General features: G+C 37.8%; 1 protein-coding gene across 1 annotated transcript; it reads left to right on the top strand.

Annotated features, from left to right (window-relative positions):
* The first annotated feature begins 3944 nt into the window (after positions 1-3944).
* LOC148215728 (vomeronasal type-2 receptor 26-like) lies at positions 3945-11454 on the top strand. Its single transcript, XM_088142424.1, has 4 exons — positions 3945-4202; positions 7426-8283; positions 9951-10077; positions 10553-11454. The coding sequence occupies exons 1-4, from the start codon at positions 3945-3947 to the stop codon at positions 11452-11454; spliced, it is 2145 nt and encodes a 714-aa protein (XP_087998550.1).
* The last annotated feature ends 1967 nt before the right edge of the window (positions 11455-13421 follow it).

Here is a 13421-nt window from a genome sequence, read left to right as displayed (position 1 = left end):
TTAAAGGGGGCTCATTTAAATCAAAGACCAAGACACATTGCTTTCGAGCACAGTTTGGTTTATGGACATCCCTTGAGGCAAAGACAGGCTTAAAGGGAAGTGGGGTTACAATCATTCTTTAGAGATGTATGCAAATATGCATATTCATGTGAATAAATTCTACTATAAATACTGTATATTGATTGGGGATTGACAAGAGCAAATATTTGATTGGATTATGCCCTAGTGAGATCAAGGTGGCCATTAGGATATAACCATGAGGCAACTGGACAGGACTACCAAAACATTATGGTTTTGACAGAAAAAGAGTCAATATTCTATGAACATAGTTTCTTTCTAGGGGACTATGTTCTTTTGCTTTCCAAAACTTCAGCTCTTCCCAAAAGATCTTTTTCTACCTTATCATCATTCCTTGGTCTTCTGAATATTTTTATGGCTAAGCAGACAGAGTGGTTTCCCTGGGCTCGCAGCTATGTAAAGGGGTAGTTGGCTAATTCAACGTCATATAGTTGAACTAGGCCTTTGCATTCCTTGGGAAAAATATTTGGGGTAGGGGCTTTAAACTTGATCCCCTGTACTTTCCTTCAGTTAGCTGAAGGTAATAATATTATGAAAGAGCCATTTTACAAATTATAATCTTGGTGGGCATGCTTTTTCTAAAATACAGTAAATGATGACATGGTGCAATATATCATGTGTTGTTGTTCATCTGAGGTTGTATTTACCTACTTTTGAGAACTGTTAAGGACCAGATGATTTTTATTATGTCCTGATATGTAAAACCATAGAAGTCAAAGGGGGTGTACTTTCTTTTTCACATGACTGTATGTTTTTTTTAAAATATAATTGAAAATATAAAGTTAAATATAAAGTGTTATAAGATGCAAAGAAAAGTGGAGGATTGGGTTTACTGGACCAGTAATTGGATTTCCTTTTTCTGGCTTTAGTTTGTATTTCCTTTTACTATTGTAATTAAAATATTTAATAAAAATTATGAAAAAATGTAATCTGGGGTGTGTGGGAATGCAGTGTTTTCCTTTCACCAAAGCAACATTTTTAATTCACTAAGGCAAGAGAGGCTTTAGTTCCTTAAGCATTTCCCTGGGCTTCTTTGAGACCTTCCAAAGTATTACAAGCCTTGCCCTTAGTGTGATCTCAGTTGGTCAACCAATACTGAGAAGTGTAATCACGGTGTTGAATTGCTTCCATTTGTACATAACCTGCCCCTGACAGTGGAGTGGTGAAGTCCAAACTCTTTGGAAATTGTTTTGTCATCTTTCCAGCTGGAGGAGCATCAACTTTTTTTTGAAGGTCCTCAGGAATCTTGGTTTAAGACAATGCACACATCCCTGTGTTGTGAAGATCAGACTTTGATAGTGAAAACCCAGAATTCTGTCCTTTAAATAAGGCAAGACCTCCCACACTCACACCTGATTCTCATCTCATTGACTGAAACACTTGACTCTAACTTCCCCTCCAAATGAACTGATAATCCTAGAGGTTCACACACTTTTGTCACACACCAATATTTACTTTTGGATCATTTTCCTCAATAAACAAATGAACAAGTATAATGTTTCTTCTTCTTTTGTTTAACTGGGTTTTCTTTATCTAGTTTAGGACTTATATGGAAAACACATCCCATTTTAGGTCACATTTATGCCAAAATATTGAAATTTCAAAAGGGTTCACAAACTTTTAAGCACTCCTGTATTGTTGAAATGAACCTATTTGAATTCTATAGAGTGCAGAAATATTTAAATTATTTCAAACAAATTTCGGTTTTTAAGTTCCCATTGACCTGAGAAAGGTGGGGCAGCTAAAAGAAAGAATACTAAGCCCAGTCAAGGATGAGCTGAGGCTTTATGTGCAAATGTTGCACTTAGCTGTTAGATTTTCAGAAAATATGCCAGGTCTTAAGAAAGATACAGACAGAGGGGTAAATTGGGTCATCTGCTTCCAACTGGGGAGTCAGTGCAGCTGTGTGGGGTAATTAATACAGGGTTAGACTCTCTGTTACTTTGCAAATATGAGAATCACATCATGTACACCAAACCAAAATCCTATTTCTGCAATGGAAACCAAACCGGGGAGAGAAATGAGACATTTTCACATCCAGCATGTGACGAGGAGGCAAGTACTATGGTTATTTTATTCATTTAAGCTATGTTGGACTGGATATATCAGGTGTCTCTCTTCTGTACATCAGGACTTCACAAGGTTATGGAAAGGTGATGTAAAGTTGGTCTCTTGGTCTCTCCTTCTTTTTAGTAATGTTTTAAATTAAGGTTTTATGTATTTATATATTTTATGTTTTTAATGTTTGTTGTGAATCGCCCAGAGTTCCCCCACTGGGGGGAGATGGGTGCTTGAAAAATTTAATAAATAAATAAAAAAATTTAAAAAGTGTAACTTTTTTGTTACTGATTATTTCAATAATAAATGTCCTTTCTAAATGAAAGAGAACATTTTGTTTCATAGGTGTGAACACCTGTTTTCTTCTTCATTGTTTCTGGGATTTGTACTGGTAATTACTTTCCCCTTTAATTATATGAATGGTAGTAGTTTTCTTTTTGTTTACCCTCATGCAGAGTTACAATGTCCAGGGACAAGGTCAAGACCCAAAACTATGAAGGATGTCATTAACATATCAATGTATATTTCAAGCTGGAAGAAAGAGTCAAAACAGACGTGGGCCCTCCAGGAGGATGTCAGACAGATTCTTCTCTAAAGGGCTGGCTGACAGGAGTCTTGATTACCAGACATTGAATTTTCACTGTCACCAAAGAAATGAGAAGAGTACAGTATGCGTGAAAGGCAAAATCCAGGCTTTACTTTGAGAATGGCGGCTTTAATAATCTTGCTACTAGCATTATTTTCTCCCCAAATTTATAAGACTCATCAAGGAAAATGTGAAGTTCAAAGACTTTTTATGCCATATCACAAATATCATCAATCGGGAGACCTCACAGTAGGTGGCATAGCAACCCTAGCTAGTTTTTTGCACGATGGCCTAATTTTCAATAAAGTCCCGCCACCACCATTGCATGAAGATCTTGTGTAAGGATTCAGTTTTAGGTTGATATATTTTGTTATGGGTATGAATGGGCATGGAGTTATACCCATAACTCCATGCTCAGTTATATTACTGGGCTCAATTCCTCAGTTTTGAAGAGAGTGAAATCCAGGTTAGAGATATGCACCATTTCTTTTCTTAATTTCCTTGCCAACAATCATTTCACTTCAACCCCTCTCGAAGAAATATGCGCAATTGCCCTTTCCTTCATCGGATCTCTTCTCCTTCTGTTCCTTCTAGCATACAGTCCTGATCCTGGAGGATCCTTTTCTCCTGGTAGATATTGGATTTGTAACTCAATATGTTTGGCAGAACATTTTATGAAAATACAGCATTAAAATACTTCATTTAACTTTTCATTGAGTCTTCTGATAAGCTTGACAAACAGTACTAGCCTTCTCTTTGTAAATTGCACAGATTCTCCCTTTCTGATTTTCCCACTCTTTTGGATAACGTATGATTGAGATCATTCTGAGATGCCATTCTCCAGTGATGAGTGGCAATTTGTTTATATTTTTTAATGAACCAAATTCACCTTTATTGACCTATCATTTCTATACACTACTCTTCATCACAAAGGTGTTTGCAAAAATAGAAGGATATAAATGTATAAAACACTATCTTGTAAACTTTCTATAAATTTGATAGAGAAAGTCTCCTACCAAGGGCCTCCACAAATTAAAAAGGACCCAGATTTATATAATAAAAAAAAGAAATGATTTGAAGGGTACAGCAATAAGGAAGATGCAAAACAGAGGGCATTTTAGATTTAAATTTCCATCTCACATAGAATTTTAAATATCTATATCAAATAAAAGTTTTATTCCATTCCAGTTTACTTCCTAAGAATTACCAACACATCCTGGCCATGGTATTTGCAGTGAAGGAGATCAATGAAAATCCTTCTATCCTACCCAATGTCACCTTGGGCTTCCACATTTATGACAGTCATTTCAGTGCACAGAAGACCTACCATGCCACAATGCTACTACTTTGCAACCTAAAGAGCTTTATTCCTAACTACATCTGTGGTACTGAGAATCCTCTGACAGCAGTGATTGGGGGACTAGACTCCATAACCTCCATTGACATTGCAACTATCTTGGATATCTACAAGGTTCCACAGGTATTTTATGTCAACCTGAAATTATATCCCTGTGTAGATGCTATTTCTTTGTTGTTCATATAAAGTTTATTCTGTGAATCAAAGAAATTGGGAGTTTTGCAGATAACATACAGTATATATCACTCTATATGTTTCTTCATTATGGTTATTTTTTTAGGCTTAAGTATTATTTTATAAAAACACTAATTTATATTATTTTAATCTAATGAAAGTTTATGCGTGTAGACATATAGAGAGAGGACAAAAACCTATAGATTCTGATTTATTGAAATTTAAATGTTGCCAGATGGACAGTTAGAATTATGATGTTGTACATCTTGAGTAATCCTATGTAAGACTATTCAACTCCGAAGGAGAAACTGCATTTAAAGATCTGAAACATCATGGGAAGATATGTAAATAACTACATGACATCACAGTTCCATTCTTTTGTCTCCAGTTCTACCAGCATAAATTCTCACTTCAGAGTAAACTTATGATGTTCTCTGCTAACATAGCAAGCTGAGTGCCACTTCATTTAAATAAATCTTGGCACAGAATGAGTTCAGTGGCTGAATGGAGTGTCATTCCTGTGGGAATGAAAGATCCATATTAATTGCAGATCCTGTAATTTTACTTCCTCTTTTAAATAACCTGACCTCATTATTTTACAAAACAATGCTGGCCTGCCATTCTGAAAGGGTACAGATATTATTCCAGCCTTTTAGTAGTAGCTCTTCTTGAAAATATGCATACGTACAGCAATTTAGGGAGTTCCACTATCTAAAAATACAAGTTCAAAATCGCTTGTCAGTCTGAAGAAAAATAAATCAGATATTAGGCAACATACTGTATGTAACAGGAATATACTGTATATTCCAGTGAGTTTTTTCACTGTTCTAATGTAAGTAAAACCCAAAATCAAATAGGGTACAATTAAACCTGTGGGATTTTTGTGCAGAATCCTATGCTACAACTTTGTGGTAAACATGGGTAGTCAAAATATCATCTGGGTACCCTTCACTGAAGTTCTTCTCATACAACATGCACTGAAGATGTGTAATTAGCTTCCTAATAACTTAGAATGGTGGGTTTGCATGTAAGGTTCACATTCATTGATTCATCATACAGTAATCATTAGGCTATACTTCAGCTTGCCTCAGATTGGCTTGTAGTGGGATAAAGAAGATGAGCTCGGCCACAAAGCATCAGATGTAAGTTGCATTTTTTTTTCTAAATTCTGCCAATTGTAACCACTTTTTTCTGACCTCTACACTTAGGGGAAAACTTCTTCAAAGTCCTTTTGTATCTCAACTCATGGAACTTACTTCTTCTCAGGTGTTTGGGTGTCCCCTTTTTCCTAACTTAAGCAATGCTAAATATTCACCATTCACATAATCACCACTAAGTGAGATTGAATATATGAAACGAATCAGAAAAATCATAAGGAATAATTAAATGTAATGATTAGGTATTGCAGGCAGTTTGATGAGATAAAAACCAGGCAAGGCCATTGATTCTTGCTCCCATGTTTTGTGGTAAGATCCTATTTCTTTCAGCTGTATACCAAGAGATCAGCTAAGAGACTAAGGAGAAATTACATTCATTCAGTGAAAAGGGCTCCTGGAGTAGACCAGGTCAGGACTGCATCTGGAACAGGGAGGCCAGTCAGGTCTAAAAAGAAGCTACTTGACTTGGTCTCTAATGCCAACACACTTGAGTGGAAAAGCTGGAAATAGGCTCATTGAGGTATAAAGGAGTTATCCCTTGATTGAATTGTTGTCTGCCCCAGTGCAGGGAATTTGCAGGAGCAAAGTCAGCATATGTCATGCTTTGACATTTCTGCAAAGTCTGTGGAGCAATGGCTCCTCTGGTTCAGTATAATGAAGAGGCAAAGGAGAAGTGTAGAATGAGGCCAACTTGATTTCATTATTTGGCAAAGGACTGTAGGAACACGGTCACTAATAGCACTAGAGACAGAAACACTGAAGTTGAGAGATAGGATTGTTTCATACAATGTAGTGTCAGAATGTAGTTTTAATAGGTATTGTTTTAGGTTCTCCAATCTGTGAAGGATAAATATTTGCTCCTTCCTTGGTAGCTATTGAAAGGAGTTCTGTACCAGGGCTTTAGGAAGGACACTTGGAGTTGAAAGTGTTGTCCTTGGGCAAGTCTTCCTTCTCTTTGCTCAAGACTAGCTTATTTTCTAAAGATACTTTTGTTTTTCAGAAAGGGGAGTTGACAGAATGCCTATGTTTTCTTTTAGGCAGCAAGGCCTTCATGTTCAAATCACAAACACACACACACATTTTGGGTAGATTTGAAAGGACTTGGGTAGATTTGAAAGGGTGTCAAATTGGTTACCTGAAGTGAATATATCATTTCCAATTGCTAAAATTGTAATACTGAACAGTTCTGTGCATATTTTTTTCACTCGCATTTTCAAAATGTCCAGTCCCCATTCATTCAAGCTTAATCATGGTCTCCTACTCTGTTCCAAATGCACTTCTTCAGTTAAACTTTGGATGTCCCTTAATAGCAGCTCAAACGAGGATCGGTTACCTGAAATATTGGCTATGACAGACCCTCTTCGATGAATTGCTGACCTATATAACTTTGGCCGATAAACGTATTTCCATTTAGAAGAATGCCGTGCCAATTATTCCTGCCCTTGTGGCTTTCTTTTCATTTTTGTAATATCCACTTGGAATAGGCAAAGTCAGGCAGATGAATAAAGAGGCCTTCATCTGAACATATTGAAGTCACACTTAAAATTCCAACTTATTTTCTCAAGGAGCTCTTTCACAGTTATTTCATATTCCCCAATGATCTCAATAGACATACCTGTGCTACAGTCCAAAGGGCATCCACATTAGGAAGGTTCAGTGTGTTATCCTCAATGCTGACACAGGGGAGATGTCATAACATCCCTTCTACAGATTTCTGCATCATAGTAACTCCACAATCAAATCACTGGCTATGTTTGATTTCTTTGTCCTCCCCTCTATCATGCTTGGCATGCAGAATTTATGACCTCTCTCACTGCTCATTGTGCGATCTGCTCAGAAACATAACATTCTTTGCATTTTTCTTGCTGATATATGCACCGAAATTACCAGGAATGTCTTGAAGTTGCGCACTTTTTCTTCTGTGTGTTGCCTCTCACAGTGAAGTAATAAAGGAATAAAACTATGGTTAATATGACTGTTACTATCTCTTTCTTTTGCTGTCAACCTTTCTTCAGTTTGTCTATGGCTCTGCTCCAATCATGAATTATAAAACCCCGGGCCTTTCCTTCTTCCAAATGAGCCCTACAGAAAGACTTCAGTATGAAGGGATTGTGTCTTTGCTTCTCTACTTCACATGGACATGGATCGGGGTTTTGGTGATGGAAAATGATAATGGAGAAAGATTTTTAGATGCAATCATACCATTATTTTTTGGTCATGGCATCTGCTTTGCATTGATAGAGAAAGTTGCCGTAATAACATCTTTCAAAGAACTTGCCAGAGCATTCAACCAAGGTGCAGAAACCCATGATAAAATCATGGATAGCAATGCTAATATAATGATATTTTATGGAGAATCTTATTCCATGATGGTATTGAGATGGTTACCACATCTGTCAAAAAAAGAAACAATGAGTAATATCATCAAAGGTAAAGTCTGGATATTTACAGCCCAGGTGGAATTTACTTCACAGGTCTATCAACGTGACTGGGATGCCCAAATGATCCATGGTGCTCTGTCCTTCACAATCCATGGTAATAACCCACCAGGATTCAAACCTTTTCTTTTAAATAGAAATCCCTCCACTACAGAAGATGGTTTTATCAAAGACTTCTGGCAGCAGGCCTTCAACTGTGTATTCAAAACTTCAGATATGGATGAGGTGAATGGAGATATCTGCAGTGGGGAAGAGAAAGTGGAAGATCTTCCTGGAACCTTTTTTGAAATGAACATGATTGGTCACAGCTATAGCATCTATAATTCTGTCTATGCCATAGCCCATGCTTTACAGGCTATGTCTTCATTCAGATTAAGACAGAGATTGATGGCAGATGCAGGAAGACTGAAGCTTCAGAATGCAAATGCATGGCAGGTAATAGGCTCAACATCTGGAAGATCATTATTTCTGTGAATAAAGATTAATTCATATCTCCATAGTTAACTCCCTTTACATTTTCTTTCCATGCTTCCATTTCTTTTGATTGCATGTTTTCAACAGGCCATGACATCCACTATACCTCGTCTTAGGCTTTTCCTAAAGATATATCCAGTTCCTGTTTTTTAATCTTTCTTTCTCATTCTCTCTCTCTCCCTCCCTCCCACCCTCCCTCCCACCACCCCATTTCTTATGTAGCTCCATCATTTCTTGAGAGGTTTTTCATTTAACAACAGTGCTGGGGACAAAGTGTCACTTGACCACAATGGAGAATTACTAGCTGGATATGATGTATTGAACTGGATTGTTTCTTCTAACCAATCTGTCATTAGGAAAAGAGTTGGGAGGTTGGACCCTGAAGCTTCTCCAGACCAAATGCTCACAATCAGTGACAATGCCATAACCTGGCATAGCTGGTTTAACCTGGTAAGATCCCAGCTGTAGGAATCTGTGAAAAATCTAGTTTCCAGTTCATTGTTATTTTGGCCAAATCTATAAAACACATTTCACTGAGTAGTGATAAGCAGGAGTAAACCAAATATTGAGATCTGATTTCTGGAAGAACATGTTAATTAATGCAAGAAAATGGGGCCATAGGTTTTTGCTCTAGTTCTACTTGTTAATTCATTATGTATAACATAATGCTAACCTAAAGTTCTTTTCATATAAAACATTAGACCTTCCTCTTTAATGCATTCCTTCTGGTGACTTAAAGAATCCATAATTTTTAAAAAAAATCCCAAAAAGTCTTACTTGAAAGGTGAAAAGAACTGGGTAGATCATAGCATTAATTCTGCCATCAACCTATGTCCATCTACAATCCAGATTTCAATATTATTTATGGGGGTATCGCCATTTCTCATCAGTTGATCCACTGAGATGATTTCCTGTTTTTATTCGACACAGTCCTCAGTTGAATAACTGGAGGCTGAGGTGAGAGCAGTGACACGATGTCTGTTGGTGCAACTAATAATAAGTTAGTTGACCAATCTTCTTAATAAGGAGATGACAGCATTCTTAATTTCTATGTACCATGTTCATTATAAGGGGGACGCGGTGGTGCAGTGGCTTAATGATGCTGAAAGTTACCTAACCCTAACCCAGAAATGGTTGACACTTCAGCGGTTCAAGCCCAGCTCCGCGCAGCAGAGCGAGCTCCTGCTTCCTGGTCTACTACCAGTCTTCTTCATAAGGAGATGACAGCATTCTTAATTCCTATGTACCATGTTCATTATAAAGATATCAATATCCTAAAGCTGATTAATAACTTCCTATGGATCACATTCACATTAAATTAATTTTTCAGAATCTCTAATGTTATTACGCGCAAGAGGGGTATTTTCCTTTTGCTTGTTTTTTTATCCTGCATTTATTATTTTTATGATTAAGTCAAGGAGGGAAATATACCTAATACTCCTTCCTCCTCCTCTTTTCCCCACCACAACATCCCTATCAGGTGAGTTGGGCTGAGAGAGAGTGACTGGCCCAAAGTCACCCAGCCGGCTTTCATGCATAAGGTAGGAGTAGAACTCAGTCTCCTGCTTTCTAGCCTGATGCCTTCACCACTAGACCAAACTGGCTCTTTTTTAAATTTTCTTCTTTAGTCCCAGCCTTGTTCAGCATGTTCTGAATGTTGCCACCCTGGTTCAAGCAAGAAAGTGAAAGAAGGGGAACCCTTTTGCTGCTACAACTGCATCGTGTGTCCAGATGGGAAGATTTCCGAGAAGGAAGGTAAAAATATGCTGTTTGGATTACCAACCAAAGTCAAGCTAATCTAGAGAAAGAATGAAATACAAATTGCTTCACACCAATGGTTGCTTTGCCCAGGACTTTGAGTGAGCCTGAAAGCATTCTCAGATAGGGGCTAAGACAAGCTTCTGAAGAGTAAAAAACCTAGGTAGGGATATAGGAACACTATACATATTTATGAGGACTGCATGATCTTTTCTGGTTTTCCATTAAGAATCTGAAAATTGCGCCTGGCCACATCTCACAAGGTCAATAGGAAAGCTCAGTGTGTAATTAGATTAAAAGCAGTTTGTATAGGAAAAAATGATGACAGGATACTGTTCAAATTTCCAGTTGAAGTTTTGCATGATTTCTAAGGTTAGGAATCAAAATATTCCATAGGATCAGGATAGTATTGAAATGTGCATTCTGTTTTTTCATGATATTGCTAAAAATGTTAATGCATTTCATTTTTCAGATAGTAATGAATGTTACACATGTACAGAAGGAAGCTATCCAAACAAGGATCACAATTTCTGTATACCGAAAATTGTGACATTTTTATCCTATGAAGAACCTTTGGGGATCAGTTTAGCCTTCTTTGCTCTTTTCTTTTCTTTGTTCTCAGTGATGGTGCTTGGAATATTTGTCAAGAACCACAACACTCCCATCGTTGTGGCCAACAACCGAGATCTTACTTACATTCTCCTCATCTCCCTCCTCCTCTGCTTCCTTTCTGCATTCCTGTTCATCGGTCATCCTGAGAAAGTGGTGTGTCTCCTGCAACAAACGGCTTTTGGCATCATCTTTGCAGTGGCTGTTTCTTCAGTGTTGGCAAAAACCGTCACCGTGGTTCTGGCTTTCGTGGCCACCCAGCCAGGATCCAGGATGAGAATGTTTGTGGGAAAGAGATTCTCCAACTCCATGGTCATTTCCTGCTCTCTTATTCAAATAGGCATTTGCCTGACATGGCTGACAACCTCTCCCCCCTTCCTAGATGCTGACATGGATTCAGTAGCTGAAGAAATTGTCCTCCAGTGTAATCAAGGCTCTGTGACTATGTTCTACAGCGTCCTAAGCTATCTGGGCTTCTTGGCCATTATTAGCTTCGTGGTTGCTTTCCTGGCCAGGAAATTACCTAACACTTTCAACGAAGCCAAGTTCATCACGTTCAGCATGTTGGTCTTCTGCAGTGTTTGGCTCTCCTTCATTCCAACCTACCTGAGCACTAAAGGGAAATACACGGTGGCGGTGGAGATATTCTCCATCTTGGCCTCTAGTGCCGGTTTGTTGGGCTGCATCTTTCTCCCCAAATGTTATGTCATTGTCTTAAGGCCTGACCTGAACAACAGGGAAAAATTAATGAAGAGAAAAAAGTGATGATTTTAATTCATGATGCTTTTTGCTGTCCTTCATAACTGTGAAAACAATATCATCTTCCTCCAGAGTAAGAAGGCTGCTTTGGGGACTGCTGCACTCCCTGCTTGCGTGTGCCAGCATGGGTGCATCAGTGCACTGTGGGAAATGTGCTGCTGCAAAGTGGCTGTGCTAAGCATAAAGAGGCAGCAGGAGCAGCCCCTGACACAGTCCTAAATCCACTAAATCCACTAAAGATGGATTGAATAACTGGAACAAGATATTTGTCCCATTTACCCTCCACTGTCCAAAACACTTCTTCCAAAGGGCTTGCTTAGACACAGCTATTTGCATGCAGCCGAATATAGTTTTTAAAGTATTTGTCTATTAAATTAAACATATAGGAAATTTTGAATTCATATGATGCTGCTAACTATATGACATACCCTAGAAATATTGGAGAAAGAGGATATGGAAAATCTGAAGAAATACATAAAGTGTAAAACAATTGTAGAAGAAAAAAAATTAAAAGAAATATATAAATTGTAAAAATTATAAAAACAAAGAATTTCCAAAAGTATTGACCAGATTGCTGAAAACTCTTCTTTTCCTGACTCTTTCTTGGAAAAAAAAGTAAATTAAAAATTTTGCAAGTAACACATATTGACAAGTGTTGTTGGTTTTTCCCCTTTATGAAGTGTAGCTGTATTATTCCATTGATGGTGATTCATCCTTATGAGTATCTTAAGGTCTTGATTAATTCTTACTTCTGGGATTACTGACAAAGGAAAATATGCTTTCTTCACTCACAATGATCAGACTAAACGTATGTTAGCAATCATGGATGTTAACCCTATATATAACAATAGAAGGACAGATTCAGACCATGGTGGGAGTTAATTTTCTCACACCTATGTTGCATTTCTTACAGCAAGAAAATTGCAACCAATTCTTATTCAACATTCTTTACTTTCTTTGGTTTTTGACTATCAAAACAATAGGGTTTTGAGAGAAAAGGAGGCAATATTCCATGAACATGATTTCTTTCTAGGGGACTATCTTCTTTTGCTCTCCAAGAGCTCTGTTCATCCCCCAACATCTTTTTTCTACCTTATCATTCCTTGGTTTTGTGAATGTTTTTATGGCTAAGCTGACAGTTGAGTTTCCCTTGGCCAGCATCTGTGAAAAGTGGTACTTACCTAATTCATCACCATATAGTGGAACTAAGCCTTTGTCTTCCCTGGGAAAATTATTTGGGGTGGGAGCTTTAAACTGGATCCCTTGTATTTTCCTTCAGTTAGCTGAAGGTAATAATATTATGAAAGAGCCATTTCACAAAGAGGAGGAGGATGGTTATCTTGGTGGGCATGCTCCAGGCCCCTTCCTTTAAATGTTGTCATCTGGTGGGACCTAGGAAGGATGCCTTCTCTGTAGCTGCCCTGGCCCCGTGGGACACCTTTTCTCGACAGATCTGGCAGGCCCTTACTCTCCTTGCCTTCCAGAAGGCCTTGAGGAGCTGCCTATTGCAACAAGCATTGGGGTGGAATGAGGGTGGGGAAAGGTGGTAGCTAATGTGTGAGAAAGTGTTGCCCTGGGCACCAGAAGTTTTATTGTTGTTTGTGTGTTTTGTTTGTTTTTACTGTTTTTATTGTTTTGAGAGCCACCCAGGGTTGTGGTTCATAACATAGGCAGTGATATGAATCTTTTAAATAGATGCATATATTACATTTTCATCAGTAAATAGTCAACATTGAATCTGCAACCCAATATTTTCTACAGATGTCATATGGTATTAGGAACAGGCTTAAAACTAATTCCCCCACAAAGCAAGAAATCACAATATTTGCCAGAATTTCAGTAAGGCTAAATAATAGCCTTTTAATAGACTTTTGATCTCCTTCATCAAACCAGAACAAAGCTAAAAGAAATGGCTAATAATGCATCTAAAATATATTATTAAATTAAATTCACAGTTAAATTTTCCAATAGAT

This window comes from Python bivittatus, unplaced genomic scaffold, assembly GCF_059951505.1.
Source record: "Python bivittatus isolate LINGU-HERP-01145 unplaced genomic scaffold, Pbiv_v1 ctg000440_np1212, whole genome shotgun sequence".
NCBI lineage: Eukaryota > Metazoa > Chordata > Lepidosauria > Squamata > Pythonidae > Python > Python bivittatus.
Note: the sequence above shows the minus strand (reverse complement) of the source record. Positions and strands in the feature narration are given on the sequence as shown.